This window comes from Parasteatoda tepidariorum, chromosome 1, assembly GCF_982258835.1.
Source record: "Parasteatoda tepidariorum strain Cologne lab strain chromosome 1, Ptep-v5.0, whole genome shotgun sequence".
NCBI lineage: Eukaryota > Metazoa > Arthropoda > Arachnida > Araneae > Theridiidae > Parasteatoda > Parasteatoda tepidariorum.
This window is the reverse complement of record NC_141755.1, coordinates 101,572,358-101,597,057: the sequence shown is the minus strand read 5'-3', so window position 1 is coordinate 101,597,057 and position 24,700 is coordinate 101,572,358. Positions and strand designations below refer to the sequence as shown.

The 24,700-nt window shown below is 31.9% G+C and overlaps 1 protein-coding gene across 2 annotated transcripts; it reads left to right on the top strand.

The window, feature by feature from the left end:
- The first annotated feature begins 6,911 nt into the window (after positions 1 to 6,911).
- LOC107439596 (UDP-N-acetylglucosamine transporter) lies at positions 6,912 to 19,170 on the top strand. 2 transcript variants are annotated; one of them, XM_016052247.4, is made up of 5 exons: positions 6,912 to 7,298; positions 7,429 to 7,510; positions 10,060 to 10,313; positions 11,883 to 11,966; positions 17,974 to 19,170. In XM_016052247.4, the coding sequence occupies exons 2-5, from the start codon at positions 7,429 to 7,431 to the stop codon at positions 18,592 to 18,594; spliced, it is 1,041 nt and encodes a 346-aa protein (XP_015907733.1). In that variant the 5' UTR covers positions 6,912 to 7,298; the 3' UTR covers positions 18,595 to 19,170. The 2 variants fall into 2 exon arrangements, with proteins under 2 accessions (XP_015907733.1, XP_042907656.1); XM_043051722.3 differs by having other exon boundaries at positions 7,002 to 7,054; positions 17,974 to 19,081.
- The last annotated feature ends 5,530 nt before the right edge of the window (positions 19,171 to 24,700 follow it).

Genomic DNA, 24,700 nt, shown 5'->3' with positions numbered 1-24,700 from the left:
CTCTGCGGAGGATCAAAATTGTGATTGCATGTCTTCGGATCATTCTCAGGGATGTTTCCCAGACCGTCGCCAATAGCCCATTGTGCAGCTCTAGTGCGACGTAAATGAACAAATCAAATCATAAAACTTTATTTTGACACAAAAATTTTGTTCTATAATATCACCATAGCAACCGATGATACAAACACTAATGATGATGATGATGATTACTGTCCGGCATTTTTGGAACTCTTTGCTTGGTTGCGCTTATAGCTCGCTTATTGTAGATTGAAAGATGGGATGAAGCTTATATGAGATGAATATCTTTAAGGAATTTTATTAATGATTGTAGTCTGTTGTTGTCAGAAGTGTCCATCAGAGATGCAAAGGACAGAGCTCCGACGCCAAGTTGTTTTCGGACTATGGAGCGCTGTTGACTCAAAAGTGGGCATATGAGTATTATGTGGTCAATATCTGCGGGAGCACCACATCTACATTTATTGTCTGGTATTAGGCCAAAGTGTAATAGTTTAGCTTTTGTTGGATATGTTCTGGTTCGAATTCGAGAAAAGGTTACGTCTTGGTATCTGCAGGAGAGGGAAAGTCTGTGTTCTTTGGTTATATTGGTCATGTGTGGAAAATCAACATACACTGGTTATCATAAATTAAGGAAAATTCACAAAAATCGCGATAACTCAAGAAATTACACATGGAATTTTATGAAACTTACCCACAATATACAACACATAGTAAGGTATTAAACAACATAAAAAGAAATTATCAGACATTAATAGTAGTATAGAAATTAGCACATGTATAAAATAAACAAATTGGAAGTATCGGTTTGCAATAGAAAAAGTACCTTTAATAAGGAATATGATTGCCTCTAGAAGCAATACAGCACAAACAGCGATGTGTGATGCTTTCAATTATGCGGTCTATCAGTTCAATAGGAAGTGAGAGCCATTGCTCTTGTAAAGCAGTTGCAAGCGTGGCAAGGGTCTGAGGGGGCGGATTGATGGCAGATACACGCCTCCCTAGAGCATCCCAAACGTGCTCGATAGGATTCAAGTCCGGGGATCGAGCTGGCCACTCCATGCGAGTAATTGTTTCCTGTTGAAGATAATCATCAACAATGCGAGCTCTGTGTGGTCTTGCATTATCGTCCTGTAACAGGAAGCAATCACCAATTGCCCCGGCATATGGGCGCACATAAGCATCAAGGATGTTGTCTCGATAAACCTGAGCATTCACGGTTCCCCTTGGAAAGACATGGAGGTATGTGCGCCCTCCTAAGGATATGCCTCCCCAAACACAGACACTGCCTCTTCCGTATGCATCTCTTTCACGGATGTTTGATGGATGATAACGGGTCCCAGGTTCTCTCCATATCAAATAACGTCTACTGTCACTTTCTAGACTAAACCTGGACTCATCCGTAAAGAGAACAGGCCTCCATTGATCTGACGTCCAGTGGACATGTTGTCGGGCCCACTGCAAACGGTCTCTCCTATGGCGTGATGTGAGCGGCACGCAAATGGCTGGTCGTCTCGCATACAGACCACCTTCGTGGAGCCTTCTGCGCACAGTTGACGTTGACACCAACCTTCCGGTGGCTGCAGCAAGAGAGGATCTAAGATGTGTCGGAGTAGCGGTTCTATTCCTGCGTGCACTTAATGTCAAATATCGGTCATCGGCACTGGTCGTAACAGTTGGCCGTCCTTGACTGAACCTCCTAGATGCCGAATCTGTGGTTTGAAATTGCCTCCAAAGTCTATGAACCACAGATGGACTCACATTTAGCCATCTGGCCACTTCTGATTGACTCTGCCCTGCCTCTAGTCTCCCGATGGCTCTCCATCGTAGTTCTTCAGGCAAATGATGCCTAGAGGTCATTATTACGAATTGGCTATCTCAGATTTTCAATGTCGCAATCACAGTAAAATTTGTGTGCTTTCTCTCAAACTTGGACTTTTATGCTCCAGGCAGATGACGTAAGCCGAGTGCAGCGCCACTAATTTGCATATTGCAATTTTACTCAGCTACTCTTAGTGGACAACATATGCAAATTTTGCACGGTTTGGCTTACTTTTGAAAGAGTTATCGCTATTTTTGTGATTTTTCCTTAATTTATGATAACCAGTGTAGTATTTACTGTTTTTAAAGACTGCTTGTCTAGTTTGTTGAAACAGTTGTTTAATCTCCTGGTGTAAATTTGTTGTAGATTTTAGGTCTGATTATAGCCGCATTTGCCATCTGGTCTGCAATTTCGTTACCGAGAATTTCGGATAGACCAGGGGCCCACACTAGTTTCACTGATTGGCTGGATATTGAAAGCGTTTCCAAAGAAGACAGAATGTGATAAATGATTGCTTGCGATGAAGCAAAGGTAGAGCCGAGGGCTGTGAGAATTGATAGTGAGTCGGTTAAAACTACTACATGTTGGGTGTTTGAGTGACCTCTTTGAATCGGCAGTAAGACGGCGATACCCTCCGCTGCAAATATTGAGCAAATGGAAGGGACAGGTCCTGACAGCGATGAAACGGAGCGAGAATTGTAAATTGCTACTCCAGTCTTGGCTGACATCCGGGAAGCATCTGTATAGAGTAAAGTGTGGTAAGGCCAGCGATTGCGGACAACATCCCAGAATACGGTCGGAAGTAAGTTTTTTGGTATCTTTTTATCTTGGAAGGGGAGGTTGCATAGATAGATGTATGCGAACTTTTAAAGGCAACTGAGGAGCTCGTTGGGTATATAAATCATGTGTTTGATATTGATTCCGTATTGGTTTAGCTAGTTCTCTGCTTGTGGAGGAAGAGCTGATTTTCTATAAGTATTCGGGATAAAGAGGTTACGATATGTTATTACACTTAATGATTGGTAGTTGACTTGTCGGACATAAAAGCGCATCGAGAGCATATTGTGGCGTTCTTGAAGACTCAGACAACCTGCCTCCTGATAAAGCAGTGGTAATGGGGTCCACTTCGGATGGCTCGTAGCAATGCGAAGTGCTGCATGATACGCAGTGTCATGATTTTGCTCTCACTGTTGCTAGCAAGGGAGTGAAGGTGGCAACCAAAGGTTATAATAAAGGTAGGTGTTATATATGACTGGACGATGCGAAGCAAAGTGGTAAGTGCATGAGCCCCAAGAGTTTCTTGCAATACATTTCAGTATATTGAGCTTTTTCAGCGTGGATGCTCGTTTCTGTTGGAAATGGTAACGATAGCTGAGATTTGAGGAGAAATAAATACCTAAAATGCGGATGCGGGATGACCATGTAATTGTTTCTCCTTGAAAGAGGAGATCGGGAAGGGGTTCAATCTGACGGTGGGAGAAGTCGATTTCTCGATATTTGCTAATATCTGCCTTTAGATGCCATTCCGTTAGCCAATTCTGCACTCGTAGTAGAGTTAATTGCAGTTTTCGAAGTACAGACTGTAGGCAGTGGGAGTAAATAAGGAGAAAAATGTCGTCCTCATACACAAAATATATGACTCCCTCTGGGAGAATGTCAAAAATGTCGTTAATGTAGATGATGAGGAGGAGAAGTGACAGCACTGATCCCTGAGGTACGCCCTAGCTTGCACTAAATGTACTTAAGTACGTATTCCTCCAACGCACTCTGAATGATCTCTCAGTAGCAATGTCACAGATCCACTTATGAGTGGATCCCGAAATGTTATGTTGTAGAAATTTGTATGCTAAACCATCTGACTAAACGTGGTCGTAAGCTTGAGCGATATCCAAAAAGATGCCTATCGTAAAAAGGGGATTCGCCTTGGCAAATCGAATGTGGTGGTCTAGCGTGGAGAGAGGGCTGTCGCATCCACGTCGGGGAAGAAATCCGTGGAGGTATGGGTGAAGGGATTTTTGCCGTTCAAGATGTACTACCAGACGTTTAAGAATGATGCACTCCATTGTCTTGCAGATAACGCTTATGAGGGATATGGGTCGGTAGGAAGTGATGTGTTGGCGTGGCCTACCGGGTTTAGCGATTGGGAGCACAATTGAAAATTTCCATTCAGCAGGGAGTGTTCCTGACTCCCAGGAGTTGTTCATTAGGGAAATCAGCGTGTTCAAAGATTGCTCGTCGAGTCCTTTTAGCATGCGGGCCGAAATTTGGTCAGGGCCTGGTGAGGTGGATTTAGCCTGTGTAATGGCGGCCTGTAGTTCGGAAAGTAGAAAGGAATCGGAGAGAGCAGAGCGGGTATTTAATCCACTGGCGTCATAGGGGATGCCCATTGTGATCGGTTCTCTTGCATATGAGTGGCCAAAAAGATCAGCCTGTTGTTGGGAGTCGAAGATATGCTGAGTACCATGTAAGATATGAGAGTCTGATCCAGGAGATTGCACACGTTGTAGATTTTTTAAGAGTCTAAATATGTTGGGCGAGGAACCTGAAGATGAGCACAATTTTGCCCAGTATGCTTTGGATTCCTTTTCGATCGTAGATCGGAGTATAGCAGCCGTTCGCTTATACTTGATCCAAAGTTCAGGATTGTTTGAACGTTTAGCCAGCAGTCTCCACATTTTCCTTTTCACATCAGGAAGATATGAAGACCACCACGGGGGAAAGTTAGTCTTTGATTCTTGAATACACATAAAGATTCTTGAATACACATAACTGATGAGCGTGAGAAGTAGGAGGTCTGAAGCCACTGCCTTTAATCGGTAATGCTTCTACAGTTCCAGGATATAACTTGTATCATTTGAATTACAGACGGAAGAAAGATATTTGGGAAATTATGATCGTTTAAGATTTCTGGCGCGACGTTTGTCCAACTTCACTGATGGATGTATTTGATCTAGCTTGTGGTGTATTTTTGGGAGAGCTCTTAGTTGTGATACCTGTGTATGTTTGGGATGAGGCCGAGCTTGAAATGTCTTGTTGCGATTGTTCCAACGTGGGGATAAGAGAAGATGCGCTGTTTTGGGATACTTGATCGGTAGTAGGTTTAGCTGGCGAAATGGGAACTGGTTCGAGAGATGTCGGAAGGGAGGCTAGATTATTTTGTTCTAGAGAGCGGAATTTCTTTCTGGAGGAGTGAGGTTCGATTGAGTTGTCTAATCGGGAAGTTAAGTTATCAATTACTGTAAACAGCTTTCCAAAAAGAATGTCCTGACATTGGGTGAGTGCTTGCAATTTGGAATCGAATGATGTAACTACTTCTGACAATACGCTCTTGACTATGGACTTTATAGTTTCAACTGTCGTTACGCGCTCAGATTTAGATATCGTCGCACAGGTAGAGGTGTGTTGAATGGGCTTGAACTGGCGTCTAGCCTCTGAGAATGATAGACGTTGTTTACTTTTGAATTCTAAGAATTTTGCTTCTTCCAACCGAGATGGGCATGTAAGGGCATCAGCAGGGTGATTCCCTGCACAATTGATACAGGTTGGTTCTGTACTGACACATTCTGAGAAGACATGTGTGCCGCTGCAATAAGAACAGATTTGTTGCTTGGCGGAGCAATTCTTTGTTGAATGATTGAACTTGTAGTAACATTTAGAGCACTGTCTAGGTCGGTCATAAAAAAGGGCGGGCTTTACGAGGTTGTACCAAAATTTTACTTCTGTTGGTATTGAAATGCCGTAGATTGTAATAAGGCATGTCTCAGAGAGTGACGAAGATCCTCTTTTTGTAAGTAAGGTTGAACTCCGACCCACCCCAGGGGGGTATACGGAGATAAAAGTAAAATTATTACAATAAAATTTCTCTAAAAACTAAAGTTACAGTAAAATTTCGCCAAATGACAGTGGTGGTGATCAGTTAAAAGTGGATTAACAATAAAGTTTGACAATTAAAAACATGTGTTAAAGGCAATGAAACCCAATAGCGCCGGTGTAAATGTCGAGAATTAAATGATTATAATAATAAGGAAACAAGAGATAAAAAATCTCAAAACTAAAATCAATGAAAGCTAAAAGTCCAAATAGTAAATGTCTAAAAGTAAAAGTCTGACTAGAAGTCTATGAAGTCTAAAATCAAAAGTAGATAAAAATTCAAAATGTAAGGCTAAAAGTTGATTAGTAAAAATTAACGATGACATGCTCTATTGTTGGTTCATGACTGGGGCCAGTTGATCTGGGGCTAGAATGTCCTCGAGGGTATCCTCTTTTTGTAAATCGGCGAATGCTATGCACAGTTACGTCGTTGAATGATAATTCAGAAGCCAGTTCAGTGAGTGAGTGATCAATAGGGATTTCTTGTAATAGGAATTTTGATGTGCTGTTTTCTGTTTGAATGCTAGGTTGGGTTTGAATTGAATTCCCATAAGTTTGGTTAGTTTGGAGATTTCGATTGCAGTATTCAAGTTCGCAGTTTTAATTAACATTTTGCCGTTTCCAGTGTGCATGCAAGTCATTATATTTACGGGTACTGTAACAGCTTTAGTTAGATCATCTTTAAGCAGGATTGGTTTTTTTGGGAAAGAATTGTGTCCTATTGGGGTAAAAATTACAATTGAATTCTAAATTTGTTTCGGTGGACACTTTAATTGTTCGAGAGTAGTGTTGGTTTGTAGATAAATCCATCTCTTTCTCCCTCATGTTGAGGAAAAAAGGGGAAATTATTATACTTGAGAATACTTGAAATTCGCTTACTTTGTTGTCGCCAACTGTTATTTCAGCCCGCACTAGTGGGTGGTACACAAAATAAGAAAATCAATTTACTGATATTAATGATCTGAGATTCAGTATCCCAATGTACAAGATAGTGGTATACACCAATTGGTATTATTTCATCTGCTAACCCGAGATGGATGTAGACAGATGTTGGCACTAAGAATTTCAAACGAAATTTTCACTAAAGAAAAAACGTCCAACACTCACAACTCCGAAAAGTCCTCTTCATACAAAAACTAACTTGCATCCTACATATACTCAAATAACCAGTAAATTAAAATCTAGTTTATAACTTACATATACTCAAATAGCAAATAAATAAAATATAATACTTTTAACATCTACCGCCATCTGCGTTTCACGCCCGTTACCAAACAGCAAGCTCCACCAATGATAGTCGAGGATCTCTAGTCAAAACAAAAGTGAACACATGTCACTTGCATGGCCGTATGTTTATTTATGCAATTACTTAGTCCATGTTTGTGTGCAGCAACCGGATTTATCTATTTATTTCTGTATTTAATTAAAATATTTCTTGTTTTTAATCATTGCAAAAGAATGAATTTCCGATTAAAATTTTGATTGGAAATATTCTACTCGAAACAACATTTCTAAGTAACATGAATTTTTAAAAATAATACCCAGAAAAAAAATATAAACCTGAATCAACAAAACCTACTGATTAAACCAAGTAATTACTTTGGCATAAAATTTTCTTTGATGAAACTATTAAAATCTGTTTACTCTGTAATAGCAGGGTATTTAAAATTTTTTTAAAAAATATCTCATATAGTTTTTTATCTTCTCTCCACTTCATGTAGATGGAAAGCTCAATTAAAAGTAAAGATCTGGACAGTGTGATAGTTAGTATAGATCTTCCATTAGCAGAAAAATTTTACATGCGTAAGTTTTTATTTCATACAAATAACGTAATTGTATTGTAGTGTTTAAATAAAATAAGTGCAGAAATGATCGGCTTACTATTTAATGAAAATATGTGATCTAACTATTTTTGATGATTTATAGTTTCAGGGGAAAAACTAATAATGAACTGTGGTATGATAATAATAGTATCATACCATCAGGGACTGATTAATAGTAACTTCTTTGAACTGAAATTCGTAATAAGTACCCTTTGTCGAAAAAATTACCCTTTAAAGCATATAAATTAACAGTTTTGATTTGTATAGGGTTGAAAACAGTTGAGAAATTCTTTTATTTAACGTCAATTCGCTTTTAGGTCCATATCTTTTTAGCTCTCACATACTGTAATAGCTAATACAAATTTTGGAAGACATTCTGTTCTTTGAACATGTGTTAACTGTAGGCTAATTTTTTTTAAGAAATATGTATGTTAGCTAAGACCTGTATACCCAAGTAACTTACATTAATTTAATTAATTTGATGTGTTAACATCATTCATGCAAGGTTAAAAAGATAATTTTTAATCAAGCTCTATAATTTCATTAAATGAGGTTCTATTCCATATCCTTGGGGCCATAAAAATCAACAAATTGCTACACAGACCAGTGTAGGAATATTTGCTTTTGGTAAAGTATTTATGGTCCCACGAAATGGACATCTTAATCACCGTGGTCGAATCACGGCGACATTGTCGCAGAACGTTAAGAGTTCTTGCAGAACAATTTTTCTTTTCGAAAGTAAAAAAAAAAATTTACTTTTCTTTTCTACGGAAATTTAATTGAATTTAATTGTAATACTTGAATCATGTATTTAGATAATCACTTTTTGGTACGCTTAATGTACGCCAATATAATAAATCAGTGTAATGTTTTGATTGTATTTTCAACAATTTATTGATATTGATTTTCACATGGTTTTTAAAGATCCCGATATATTTCAAACAATCAGAAAAATTCAAATTATGCATTTGGGTATTTGCTTTTTAAAGCAATAAATAATTCTATCAAATTTTTGGCAGTTATTCCTATAGCCTATAGATTTTTTACGTCACTGCTGGTGACTTTCTGGGTCGAAGGGTGTTTCAGGTTTGTGTCATTCTTTTTTTTTCCCTCTTAGATCCTATTCTGCCAATGCCTAGTTATAGCTAAAATTTGGCAGTATTTTAGGGTAACTAATGGTATTGAATTATTCTCTTTTATTTTTGCATCTATGACACTATTTAATCTTAATGCATTGATAATGTTATAATTTATTTTTGCCTATTTAATCTAATTAGTATTAAAAATGTATGCCTCTCTCTGAAAGAATTTAACACACTAGTTGCACCAAAAAGTTATTCTTGACAACATAACCATACCAATAAAAAAATTCAAAATAAAAAATAATATTTTTAAAAACCACGTTTTTGTAGTGGAGAATAATAATTAAAAAAAAAATTTAAAAACGAAAAACGTGGGGCACATGAAATACATAACTGTAATGTTATATTAGTGTGTGTATGTGTGCTCTTGAGAATATGTGCATGGCATATCTGTAATCGTAATTGTATCTGAATGTGGAATATGTTTGTGTATATGCATATTTATGTGGATGTATATGTGGCTGTGCATGTGTATGAGTAAGAAAATGTGTATATGTATGTGTATATATACTGTTATGTATTTCATGCGCCCCACATTTTTCGTTTTTCAATTTTTTTTAATTATTATTCTCCACTACAAAAACGTGGCTTTTAAAAATATTATTTTTTATTTTGAATTTTTTTATTTTAAATTATAATTTTTTTAATTTTTATTTTATATTTTTTAAAAGTTATTACTTTTTAATTATTATTCTTCACTACAAAAAACGTGGTTTTTAAAAATATATATTTTTATTTAGATTATTTTTCTTAGTCAAGAGTAGTCAAGACTACTAAAAGACCACTACTAAAATAATAGAACTTTCATTTTAAATTAGGGATACGAAGACCTTTATAGAAAAACAATACCTTTACTAATTTCATTAGTTTTATGCTGATGAGAACCAAAACAATCTGGAAATGAATGAGGAAAAACTGGATACTACCACGTGATTTTTCAACCTATAAAAATGCTCCGACAATAAAAATCTTTTCACCTGACATGTAATACTAATTTGAAATAATGGAATCGACAACAAAAGACAATCTCGAAAATAATTTTTTTTTTATTTTTAATTTTATTTTACTTTGTATGTCTTTTTTCTCTTCATTTTCATGCATTGTCATCCGATTCTGAACTATGTGCCAAATTTGAAGTTTGTGGCTAATCGAGAAGTTAGTTTAAAATCGATTACAAAATTCCACCCGGACAGACATACACGAAGGCAAGTTTATATAAACGTGGTAAAATAATCATTGTATTCAATGCTTCAGCAACATATTATTTTTTTGCTTTTCCAGCTGATTTTTGGTTTATTTCCCACTTTGCTGGTAACATACCTATTTAAAGTATATAATACCTGAATTTGAAACATTACCTAATGTATTACTTTTTTCTTAATAACAGGGACTCAACAGTCCTTGAAGTATGTGTCTTTAGTGACACTTACTGTTCAAAATGCTGCACTCAACATCATGATGAGGATATCTCGTACACAGCCTGAACTGTTTCTGTCGAGTACAGCTGTTGTGATATCAGAAATTATAAAGCTCTTTTGCAGCCTCCTCATGGTGTGGGTGACGGATGGAGAAAGCAATTTCAAGCTATTTTTATCTTCACTCAAGAAAGAAATCATACATCAACCCATGGAAATTGTTAAGGTAAGGTTCTCCTCTCTTTCCATGGCTAAGAAATAAGTAAATGCCGCATCAACTGCATTAACACAAAACATACTATAACAGGTCAAATGACTGTTTAAGAGCTTTTGCACCGAAAATGTGCTTATCGTCTTATCGCTTTTGCACATTTGACTTCATGACTTTTTCTAGCAATTATATACAGTTAATATTCAATTATTATTCTTTTTTTATGTTTTGTTTGTGTCAAATAATACTTGTTCAAATATTACTTGTTGTCAGGGCCGGATTAACCTCTAGGCATGTGCCTAGGGCCTACGAAAAACTTCGGAGAAAAAAATTTGTTGACAAAAATAATTTAGCTTTAAAAACAACAAGTGAATTTTGCACAAAATTATGAAGATACAAATAAAAATATAATATTTTTCGGTAATAAATTATTTTGCAGAATCTTATGGATTCAACGAAATCTTGTATTATGCTGTCGAATTCCAAACGGTAATAAATTATTTTGCAGAATCTTATGGATTCAACGAAATCTTGTATTATGCTGTCGAATTCCAAACTACGCAAAATGTCGTATTCAATTGACATAAGTGTGAGCGATGCCAAACGATCTTGATTCATTGTTGAACGCAATTAATTTTTTTTCAATTTTAATCTGGAGAAAGATCTTTCTCCTTCTGCATTTGATCCAAGAATCGACAAATATATTCTTATTGCAATGTGAACGTTAGGAAAAGCATTCACAAGTTTATCTTTAATTGCCTAGGGCCTACGAAAATTGGCTATGCCTACGAAAGGTATAATCCGGCTGTGCTTGTCGTAAACCTATTTATACCACAACCGGTCATTTGACCGGAAGAACAATTTAATGCTAAAGCATTAAACTGTTATCCGATACCTTATAAATAAGGTTATCAGATCAGACGCTGTGATGTAATGTGTGTTCAACGTATTGCATTCGATGAGTTGATCTGCTGATAGCAAAAATACTTCTTCTTATTCCTCAACAGATAGCATTTTATAAAATACCCTTCTTATATTTAAAATTCTTTTATGTTTTATTTTAAATACATTAGCGGTCATGCACAACACTCTTCGTTATAGTTCTCTAATCCCAAAAACTGTTTGTGCAGTCCTTTTCAGATAACTTTGCTCACTCATTTCGTCCTGATTTTATAAATTACCCTTCTTTTATATTTAAAATTCTTTTATGTTTTATTTTCAATACATTAGAGGTCACAGACAATTTTAATGCCAAAAGACAGAACTATACAAAGTCAAAGTATTAAAAATATTTCTGACATCTTACATTTCTAGGAATTTTTTTATTTTAATATTTTCTTATGACATTTGGATGATTATTTCACCATAAAAACTTTATGTCAATCTTATTTTAAATTAATATTGTTTTTATTTTGCAAAAACACTGATTATTATTCAATTTTTCAATTGAATTTTTGTCTGGGTTTTAAAAGTGATCAATTGATTAATCTTCATTGTCTTAAAAGGTTTAGATTTTTTTCATTTTTGATGTGTGTAAAATTTAAGTTTAAAAATGAAAATGTATAACTGGTTTCATTTTTGCAGGTTGCCATTCCTTCATTTGTTTATTTATTGCAGAATAATCTTATTTATGTTGGAGCTACTCATTTAGATGCTGCCACTTGTCAGGTCAGAAAACTCATTTATCCAATTCAAATTTATCTCTTTCAGAATGAAATAAGATTAAAAAATAAAAATGTTACTGTTATTATAGAAAAATTATTTTGCACGTTGTTTTCGTTTTCCTCTACATCTGATTGATATATTGCTTTGGGTATCATTGCAAGTTCTAATAACAAAGAAATGTGGGTAATTTTGCTGAAATGTGTGACATTTCTAAATTTTCCATTTTTTACAAGGGGTGTAGTATTTCCTTTTTTTAGAAAAGCAAGGTATGCATACTCGTGTATTTACAAATCTTCAAAAATATCTATATTTATTTTAGATAAGCTTAATTTTTAAAAATTCGGCAAAACTTTTATTACTATCTTTTGTTATAAATCATGCATAAATTCAAAAAATACAGTCACCCCTATTATACATATTTAAATTGTCTGTTTATTTTAATGAAAAAAATTAAGAAACATTAATTTTTGTTCTTAAAAATTAAAATTAAAAAAAAAAAATTAGCGATAAAATTTAACCACTCCAGCTAGAATTGGATTTCGATACTTCTTTTGCAGAAAGCGGACAGTCAAACCATTACATCACGAGTACACTTAAGTTGGGAAGAATATATCGAACATAGAATTATAGAACATATTTTACCCTAAGGGCAAATTAGGTGACTAATTTGCCAATTGACAATGTACCTTATACAAGGTTTTCAAACATGCTTTGTAGTTTAAGGTTTTTAAAGGGCTTTTTGAGATTGCTTCCCTTGTTCAGTACATTAAAGTAATATTGCACATAAGTTGGGAAGTTTTTGTTTGTTTAAAAGCAAATGAACTGTAACTTTTGTAGAACATATTTTACCCTAAAAGCAAATTAGGTGACTAATATGTACCTTATACAAGGTTTTCAAACATGCTTTGTAGTTTAAGTCTGTTTTTAAAGGGCTTTTTGGGATTGCTTCCCTTGTTAGCCCGAGATCAGGGCCGGATTTAAGCTTGGTGCGGCCCTAAGCTACTGAAAATGATGGGGCCCTTATAAGTATAATTCCATTTCTATACCAATCCAGAAGACAAGGGAACTACCAGATTAGTACCTAGAAGTATTTAATTTGTTATGAGAACTTGGAGGACTTTGTGACCCTAACAGATTTAACATGCACCAGTCACCATTTTATACATGGGTATTCTTCTGCGGGCTGGATTCAAACACCCATTCTCACTAACACGAGTCCAACGCCCTATCAACCAGGCTATCGCGGCCAAATTTATTATTTTATTTTATAACAGTCATTTCACAAACAACCCAATTTCGAGTTTACGACTACTAATATTCAACTCCGGAGCCTTTTCATTTTGAACCCAATCCAGAAGACAAGGGAACTGCTAGATTAGCAGAGGTATTTAATTTGTTATGAGAACTTGGAGGACTTTGTGGCCCCGACAGATTTAACATGCACCAGTCACCATTTTATACATGGGTATTCTTCTGCCTGCTGGATTCAAAATCCCATTCTCATGAACACGAGTCCAACTCCCTATCAACCAGGCTATCCCGGCCAAATTTATTAGTTTATTTTATAACAGTCTTTGCACAGCTGACCCAAATTCGAGTTTACGACTACTAATATTCAACTCCGTAGCCTTGTAATTTTGAATCCAATCCAGAAGACAAGGGAACTGCCAGATTAGTACCTAGAGGTATTTAATTTGTTATGAGAACTTGGAGGACTTTGTGGCCCAGACAGATTTAACATGCACCAGTCACCATTTTATGCATGGGTATTCTTCTGCCGGCTGGATTCAAAATCCCATTCTCACGAACACGAGTCCAACGCCCTATCAACCAGGCTATCCCGGCCAAATTTATTAGTTTATTTTATAACAGTCTTTGCACAGCCGACCCAAATTCGAGTTAACAACTACTAATATTCAACTCCGTAGCCTTGACATTTTGAACCCAATCCAGCAGTCCCTGGAGCAGGTGAGGGCTGTTATATTTATACTGTTTGTAAAAATAAAAAGAACATTTCGTTAGCTGATATTATTTAATTGATGTTCATACTGAAAATATTTCTTCACTATTTTTGCTTTTTTCTTAATTATTTTAAGTACATTTGTTAAGTTTTAGTGCAAGAAAAAAAAATTGTCATTATTTAAGTAAATTTTCGGCTTATATTTTTATGGATTTATTAAAGGGTCTATTAAATATCAGAGAGAATAAATGTCATACGGGTTTATAGTATCAGCTCTGCTCTTGATCGTGTATAGTGGCTAGGATGTGAAAGAGCAACTGTCCCGGGCATCCAGCCAAACCGAGCATTCAACATATTAATGGAACACACTGAAGCTTTATATCAATTAGCAATTAGTTTTAAATAATTACAATTGCAGAATAATTATCTTATTACAGAATGAAATGTTTTAAAAGACAAATATCTGTTAATGTTTAACATTTAATCAACGAAAAAACAGTACCAATATTGAAATCTAACGAATTTATTATTTTTAATTACTGTTTAATTACTGGTGTAAATTCTAACATGAAACAAAAAGTAAATCATTCTACCAAATAAAAGTGTTAAAAAAAATATTAAAAAATAATTAAAGCAAGTGTTACTATTTGTGTATTTATAAATTCGTTACTAAATATTCATTTACTTCAATTTCATTTAAAGCTCAAACATCCTAAATCAATTAATCAAGTAAATGAGTAAATAAATAAAATACGAAAATAAACGAATTAAATTCAAAGCAGGGGCAATTCTGGTTCTACCCTAGCTAATGACAGTATTAATTTTTTAATTCTTAATACTGAAAAAAATGTTTTAGAAATATATAGATTAAAAAGCATATTCATTTTCAAATTGAATCTTTAATTTAAAAAAAAAATTATAAATGTTTAATTTAATCTTGTGAATTGAAATCATTTTTTCAAATAAAAGAACTATTAATTTAATATTTTTTTATTTCTGCAAAATGTTTAAAAAATAAGTAATTCTCAAGGAAAAAAATCCTTATTTCTTTATTAAATATAAGTAAAAATATTGAATAAAACACGAAAAATATTGTTTATAACTAATAGAATTAATTGTAATAAATAAAAATTAAAGAGTATTTTTATAAATTTTATAAAATAATTCATTTTAATGGAATTTTTTTTATTTTATTTAAAAGAATAAATAATTGAAGTAGAAAGTTTCAATAAAGTGAAATTTAAAAACAACATTAGAATCGTTTTAAATTTTTTAAATTAAATAATATTTTTAATTCCAGAAAATGCTTTGATTTTAAAAACAATGAGGGTTCACCTTAGCATTGCTCTTTGCTTTATAATGCTTTATAACCCCGATCTATTATTTACTGTTCAAAAAATTTAAGATTTTGAAACTTGAAATTAGATGTATAGAAAAGTGTACAGGGATAAAGATTCGATTTTAAAAAATGAACATTCGATAATTAGAGAATTATCAACTTTTTGCCAAAAATATAATACGAACGGAAAAAAATACCAATTGAATGGTTTAAATACCATATATTTTGGTTTCGTTACAATTTTTTTCCTCGTAACTTTTTCTCCGTGCGTTATTTTCTGTTCTACTACTTCTGCACTAATTATTTAGACATAAATACTGAAACTGAACCCTATCATTGAATGTCAAATCCTATTTTGGAAATAAGGCAGTTACCAAAATAAGAGAACCTTTTATCTAAACTACTAAATAAATAAACTAAATGTAGCACAGAAAAATATAATTACACAATAAGCAAATAAAATTGTATTGTTTAATTTAACGAAAAAATCTCACCTTGAGAGAAAAAACGCAAGAAGAAACTTGGAACAAAATGGAAGAAAAAAATGTTCGCCTTTATCTTTCTAAAAAAGCAAAGAGAAAGGGTGAACCGCCATTACAATATGTCCTTCTTTAATTTCATGCTTGTTGCCAACCTGGTTAATACCTTCAACAGCAATTTAAATTCTGTTTTTTAAAAATAATCGTCTGCTATTATGTCTTTGAAAATAATCTTCTGCTACTATGTCTTTGAAAAAAATCGTCTGCTACTATGTCAATCTTCAACAAAGGCTATTTTTTACACTCTACATTTACTTTAAATATAAATGTTGCGGATAAATTATTTTAATAAAACAATGCAATTAAACTAAGTATATCAAATTTATTGAATTTTCTTCTGTATATTAAAACATATATTTCGATGCTATGAATTTAGAAATAGTAAGCAATTAGAAATTAATACCTTACATTTTCTTTACATAAAAAGTGTATTTTTTTTTTTTGAAAAGAAGTTTTTTATATATATTTATGAATGATTTTGGTACAATTTTCAATCAATAAATTTTCTCTTTCTCTGATGCATGAGGTAATAAATAATAATCAATTAGCAATGATGTACTGGCAAAAAATAAGCCATGTTAAATGAAAAAACTATACCGAGAATAGAAAAGCAATTAATCGCTGCAAGGATAAAAATGAATGCATTGCTCTTTGGTTAGGAAAGTGAAGAGTAACAATTATTTTTTATTTGTAAACACTTTGATTAGATTTTGAAAAGCAAAAAGCAATGTGAAAAAGAAAACGTATTTAAGGCTTCAGGGGGCCCCAGCTGCAAATAAAACTTTTTTTTCAAAAGTGGGATCTGGGGGCCCTTGCCATCTCGGGGCCCCAAGCTTATACGTAAATCCGGCCCTGCCCGAGATCATCCAATATGTTCAGTACATTAAAGTAATATTGCACAAATTAAAATAATAAACTTATGAACAGAACTCATTTTGAAAGTCATTAGATCATAATAAGTAACTTTTTTTTCTTTTTGAAATAACATGTTTTTATGCATAGAATAAATTAAATAATGTTATTTGAGATAAGACTAAAACTGTGTTTAAATTTTATATAATTTTTTTTTTTCCTTTTAAATTTTTGACCTTTTTCTTGAATTTTTTCTTCTTATCTCTGTATAAACCCTGACAATACAGATAAAATAATAATAAAAAGAAATATTAAAAGAAATTATAAAAAAAAATTTGTTAATTCTCAAAACAGAATTTTAACTTTGAAAATCTCAGTTTTTCTTTTTACTTAAAAAAAGGGCAATGATTGAAAAAAAGATATATATGTGTACAATGCAGAAAAAAATGAATGGGTAACTTTTGATTATCACATTCTGGGACTCAATTTTAATGGTTCGAGTAGGTGACCTCAAATATGCTATTAACAAGCGCTGGTGATAATTTAAGTTACGAAATCGGACACAAAAATGTACTTTCTCTGAATAAATAGATTCAGATTTCTGACTCCCAAAATGTAGGGGGTAGTCGCAATCTGGAAAATATAGTCCCAAACGTTTGGTCAGGAGAGGGGTCCAGAGTTTGGACTCCTTAATGTTAATTTGATTTTTTTGTTATTTTGCTGCATTTCGAGAACTTTTTAGGGGAGTTGAAAGAAAAGTTATGTTTTTTCATAGAAAGTATGTTTTTGTGTCTTATTTTTTTGTAACTTAAAACATCTTTTCTAATTGATTAGCATATTTGAGGTCACCACCTCAAACTATTAAGATTGAGTCGTAGAACGTGGCGATCCGAGCATTAGATCAAAAGATATTCAGGATGGTCCGTTTTTTATTTTGTACTCTGCACATATATATATTCACACACACATATATAATATATATTTATATATATAAATCTTTTATAAATGCTGTTTTTAAAATATGCCATAATGTAAACACTCATGAAAAACTAATCTATTTTTAGAAAAAGTGAAGATAAAAAGCATAATTATTGTTTCTTGGGATTCTATTTATTTATTTCATCCAGTAAATTCCTATTACTTTGCTTAAATTTGAAAATTTCTTTACTCACTTGGAACAGTATAATTTTTAATAACTTAATGGAACTGGATAACTTAATATGGAACTTAATTTATAATAAAATAGGTTTAAGATTATTATGCTCTAATTATTTCTGAGCTTCGCAGTTCTTGCTGTAATGAACTTATTTCTTATTTTAGGTGACATACCAATTGAAAATCCTCACAACAGCCCTATTTTCTGTTGCCATGTTGAACAGAAAACTGAATCCTTATCAATGGATTTCATTATTCACTTTGTTTGTAGGTATAGCGCTGGTACAAGTTGCACAGTTTGACACACATTCCCCTGCTCAGGCAGGTCAGAGTCCCCTCATCGGTTTCGTCGCCATCGTCATCGCCTGCTGCATGTCAGGATTCGCTGGCGTTTATTTTGAAAAAATTCTAAAAGGGAGCAATGTCACCGTTTGGATGAGGAACGTCCAACTGTGCATCTCCTCAGTTCCTCTCGGATTTGGGACGATCTTTTTCATGAATTGGTCGGATGTCTCTTCCAAAGGTTTCTTCTACGGATACAACAAAATTGTCTGGACTGTTATTCTCTTGCAAGCCGTCGGGGGCCTGATAGTTGCCATCGTCGTCAAATTTGCTGACAACATTCTGAAAGGTTTCTCCACGTCGCTTGCCATTGTGCTGTCCTGCATACTTTCTGTGTATATATTTGAATTTCAGCTGACGACCAAGTTTGTGTTGGGATCTTCCCTTGTGATTGGCTCCATATTCTTATATGGCAAGCCTTATCAAGCCAATACAAAAAAGTGACATTTTCGATGCTTCGCTTTTTCGAAATGATCGTACGTGGTGCATAGTTTTATATTTTTGACGGTTAATCAAACATTCATTATATACAAAAAAATATTGTTTTTTTTTTTTTTTAAGATTATTTATTTTGTTGAAGCTTATACTGCTGTTCGTGATGCATATTGCTTGTAATGGGGTTTATGGTACTTAAATAATTTTTCTACAATAGTTCTCATTTAACACCTATGTATTACAGCTTAATAATTTTATGATTTGGTTAAACAAATGAGAATTTGTTCCAAAACTATAAAGCACGACCTATAGCCTAAAGTATAAAAGAATAGAAGCTACGGAAATATATATAAAAAATCTTATTCAAAATAAATCTTATTTCAATCACTACAAAATTTTTTCAGTCTTTTTCACCATTGGATTATAATCATTTAATTTTTAAATGATTACAATCTGATACATTAATTTGGAATGTAATTTATGAACAAAAAGAAAATTTCCTAAATCAAAAAGATAAGAATAATTAATCACTCCCATCACACCGATTGGTTAATGCAGCAATAATAAATTCTGTTTGTTGCTAAATTCTGTTGTTTGTTCTGTCTGTTGTTGTTAAATTAGCTTTTGAGATTAATGAAAAAGTTTCTGTTATCTTTTCTATGTCTGTAAATTTGATGGGATATCTTGTTATGTAATTTTGTAACTATGTTTGTTTAGATATGTTTTAATTTTTATTATGAAAAATTTAGTTACGTATGTTAAGTCATTCACATTCTTTTCAAATAGAATCCAAACTCACCCCTCCTTTTTTTGGATTGTAACATTGTTACTATTGAGCCTCATAATTGTTTCTGTGCAATCTTTTAAAAAAATCATTGAGTACTATAGCAGCAGTTTCTAAAAGGAGTTCCACATAACTCAAGAGTGGGGGGGGGTATATATTCCTGTATATATATATATATATATATATATATATATATATATATATATATATATATATATATATATATATATATATATATATATATATATATATATATATATATATATATATATAAATATTGACCGGTTGTCCAAATTACCTGCACCTCATAAAATGGCAATCAAGAATTCAAACCTGCAATTTTAACTTCATGATTTTAATTGTTCTAAAATTAAAATAAAATTAATAAAACCTGTAATTTATTTATCTTTATCTCTCATTTAATTGTATTTTTTAAAATTCTGTTTTACTGTTTTTTTAAATTCTGTTCGCATTTACTTTTAGAACCAATAATTTTTGCAGTGTTCAACAATAGAGCCATATATTTATTCTGCAGTGGGAGGATGAGTAAGTGATGATTTGGTAGCAGTTTTCACCAAGGAAATGTTAACCCTCGCTTGAAATCGAGCAATTTTTTTTTTTAAAATTCAGTCACAAAAGAAAAAAATTTATTTTAATAAAAAATTAGTTTCCTTTCATTGTAAATTTAAATACAAATAAAGTGAAAAATTGTAATCTCAGAAGGTGCTATGTCCCTTCATTTATAAAATATGAGAGGTCTACAGCCCCTCTGCCCCGGTCTTTGGAATGGTCACAAGAGTTTCAAAAGTTAAACTATTTTTTTAAGCTCTTATTACATTAAACTATTTTTATAACCTGTTATTACATTTATACGATATTAACGATTGATTAATTTAATATTTTAAAATTTCCATAAGGCCAATGTTTTTTTTATTTTGAATAATGAAAAAAAAAATATTTGGTGCTTTTAAAATAGTTTTTTGATTATATAAATTATGTTTTTCCATACCTTTGAATTTTAACAATCACTACTTTCCGAGACCCTATTTAAATGATTGAACTGTTTTCATTTTCTATAAAGACAACCAGTATCTAGTATTTACAAATGTTAACTTCATACTCCACTTTGACATTTAACGGAACAAAATAATAATTGTGTTAAAGGGGAGTGTTGGATAAAAAGTTTGGGAAACTCTGTCCTTGATTAATCTAATTAGCCACTATTTATAGTATGGTTGTAATTTAAAATATTTAACTTTTTCACAAATGTTGAGAATTTTAGTTTCTTGTGCTGAGTTAAAAGGTTTAATCTGTCACATAGCTCAAAAAACAAAATTGAGGTTTAAAGATAAGAAGTCATCATTGTTTTCATTGCATCCATTAAATCTTACTGTTGTTCTATAATTCATATTTTGATTCGTCTACTTCTAGCTGAATTTAATTCAAAAATGCTGATACAACAATTGCATTTAGCGCAGTATTTTAAAGAGCTCTTTTTGTAAAATAATTGCAATTTCTAATTTATGCAATATTTAGAAAAATGTTTTGAAAGATCTTATCTGCATCATTCCAATTTATAAATGAACTTGCAATTAGCTTATACCTCTTTTTATTTACTCTTACCCTTATTTACCTTAATTTGCACATTTAAAGTATTTCTAAGATATTTTATTTAAAAACTGATTGTTTTATTTAAAAAGAATACAGATATTGTGAGCTTAATATTTAGTATACTATTATATTGTAATATAAGTATGCATACACATTTGGATATAATAAAAACTTACTAGAAATAATTTAATTTTATTTTAATAGCTTTCAGTAGATATTCATATTTTGTGATCAACTAAATTTAGTATTAAACCGAATTTTAGGATGGTTGAAAATATTGTTACTTTCAATAATTACTTATTTTAATTTAAAATTAATGCCGCCAAAATTGCTTTAAAAACTGCAATAACTATTTCTTGATTCAAGTACCAATGAAAATAAATGCATTTAAGTCTAGTCTTAAATAACTTTTAATACTTTTTTGGAGATAGAATAAAAACTGAAATTACTTAAGGACTTGCAATGCATGGAACTGAGATTTGGTCACACACTGAATATTAGGCATACTACTAATTGTTTAATGTTTTTCAGGTCAATACATAAATTTTAAAATTTTTAAACTGTGCCCACCGCTTATTACAATCATGCCTATTTTGAGAACATTTGATTTTTTTTAAATAGGAATATCTACCCTGTGGGAAAAAAAAGTTTCAAAGTCTTAACAAATACACTAAAAGTTAAATTTGTTACTACTTCATTTATATTTTAACTGAATATGCATTGAAAATTTTAACTAAACATGAATTACATTTTTTTTTTCATTTATGGAAGTTTTTTTTAAAATATTAGCATATTTGTATTGCTGCCAACTCTCCTGAATTTTGCCAGTTTTTCCGGTCTACTGGTTTAATAAAAATTCTCCTGGTTTTTGGATACTTTAGAAAATTCCCTAAAATTCGGTAAGTTTCCTTAAAAAAATCCCCATCAAAATAGAATTCCCTATTGAAATAAAATTTTTGTAAATTATTGCTTGCTTGAGTATTTAAATAAATGTTACTAATACATAATGAAACAAGCCTCATTTATAAAAATCAGTTAACTATCTTTGATGAATTAAATACTTATTACTATTCAAAATTGAGAGTACTCACTCTCAATTCACTATCAAAAAACTATTCACATTTCAACTTCATTTAATGTTAATCATGAATGGAAAATATTGCTTTTTTTTTATTTCGATCACTCTAAAAATCCTTAAAATTCCCTATGTGTAAAATTAGTACATTTTGTAACAGTTGTCAAGAAATTTATATTATTTCGTAAAATCTACTGGATTTTTCCCTATCCACGTTGGTAGCTATGTATTTGTTAGATTAGCAAACTTTAAAATTAAAGATACATGTTTTGAAAGTTTATAAAAGTATATGTGTAACTTGTTTTTAAATTCATTTTAAAATATTAAGTGCTTTTCTGACGTCTGTTGAAGAAATTGATGACAATTAAATAATAGGCATTCTACAACTTTTCTCTATTCATAAATAGTTATATTTTCGATTCTTTAGCACTCTTAGTCTTATAATTTTTCTTTTTGTTAATAGGGGTACGCTAAATTTTTATTAGATTTTGAAACTAAGAGAAAAATTATATTAATTAGACAAGAGAGTTTTGAATTATTTTAAGCATAAGCTCTATAAAGTTTAAATTTATAAAACGACAATCAGGATCCGTGTTTTGATATTGTAATATAGCATATTTGATTTCTTGAAAAAAAAGAAAGGTTTTATAATTCAGCGATTTTATTGGTGTTATTATGTAGTTAGCTATGTTTTTTTGGATTTATTCTTACTACTCCTGTTAACCCTAGATTAATAAATATTTTATGGGTGAAAGAGGTAGAAAAATAAACTTATAAGTAACATTCTTAGATCATTAGATAAATGTTTCTGACGAGTGCCTCTCCCACGTAATTTGATGATCTCAAAAAGGCTCAAACTGGAAAGGTCTAGTATGTATCCAGTTTTTATCTATGGAATTACAAAAAAATGTTAACGTAGATGTATAAAAAAGTTTTCATTATTCATTTTTTGTTATTTAAATGTTTAGAATATATATATTTATATATATACATACACACATGTATATGTATACACACATATATATATATTAGGAGGCAACCAATAATCCCCTTGAACATACATTAAAACTACGTCACTGCTTGTGAGGCTATATTTGTCTTTGCATTTTGACTACCCAGAACGTTTTCGTCATTTGTCCGTTTCTCTTAAACAAGCCAATGAATACATAGCACTTCATCCTGGAATTTTCTATCTTTTAGCGCAGTTAAGCCTTCTTATGATAAAATTTGCAATTTTCAATGCAATTCTGGGGAATATTCTTATCTTTTCATTTTATAAATATTGAGTTACCTTAAATGAATTAATAAACAAAAATATTAAATAATATACTATTATAAATTCAAAATATCAATTAGTTTTATGTATACATAAAATATGGTATATTCTTTCATAAACTTACCAAAATTCAATTTTAAATATTAGTAAATAAAAGTTGAAACATGCAATAATCATAAAAATGGTCATCACACTCACCAAGACGTTTGTCTACGTTACTTAATAATAGAAGCCCGGCAAATTAAAATTTTAGATAATACGTGTTTATAAAATTCCAAAATTAAATAACCGAGATCTATTTGAATTTTATAATGTAAATTCATACGTACGTTTTTGTATACGTATAAATACATACATATAAGTACGTTTTTGTGTCTGATTTCGTATGTTAATTAATAGTTAGCATTAATTAATTAGCATATTTGAGGTCACCCCCAGGAGCCATTAAGATTGACACTTAGTTCGTGAAAATCCGTTCATTAGAACGAAAGTTATTCAGGGTGATTCGTTTTTTTTTTGCGGACTGTACACTGGGAATAAAGCCTACTAAGCTTGATGTGTTTGATGAAATATTTAGTATTATGTTTAGATGTTATCTATTTGTATAATAATGTGTTAAAAGCAATTACTCCTATGAAAATCAAAAACATGTACACTGAGCTTATTTCTTCTAGCTATCTTTTCAGTATTCTGTTATTTTTCTGTACCGTTAATTTATACCTTCTTGTTCAATAAAATTACTTTTTTATGGAATATAAAAATGCCTGAAAGATCTTCAGTACAGCCTAAAGCCAATGCATATGAATCACTGTTTAGAACTATATTTTTATTTATTCTATTAGACGTTTTGCTTAACTACCCATCAAACACATAATTTTCTAAAATATTTTTTGTTGTTGGTAGAATTAGTTTTCGATATCAGAATAAGTTTGCCTAGACAACAGAACATATTTGAAAGAGAATGTTATAGTACGAATGAAGAAGGTTGTCCGAAGAAATGTACGGTTCACTATAACCGAGACTTAACTATATCTGTTTCCCAAACAATTTTAGTTAATGGTTCCAAACACCCCCTTTTATTACACATCATTTAAATAAATGACCCATAAAATGAAATACAAAAATGGCTGAAAAATAATACGTAGTAACAAAAATGTGTTAATTTTTATTACTCTTCGTCTTGCGTACAAAAAGAATTAGTAATCTTTAGCCGACCAACATCGGGTAAAGAAACACTTCCCTACCCTCCGATAATTTTTCCAGAATTTATGTTATTCCGCTTTATAAACCTGTCTAACCAGCCATTCGAGCACATAAAAGTAGCCTTATCAAATTCATCGGCTTTGCCTTGAAACATCTGTCCATATAC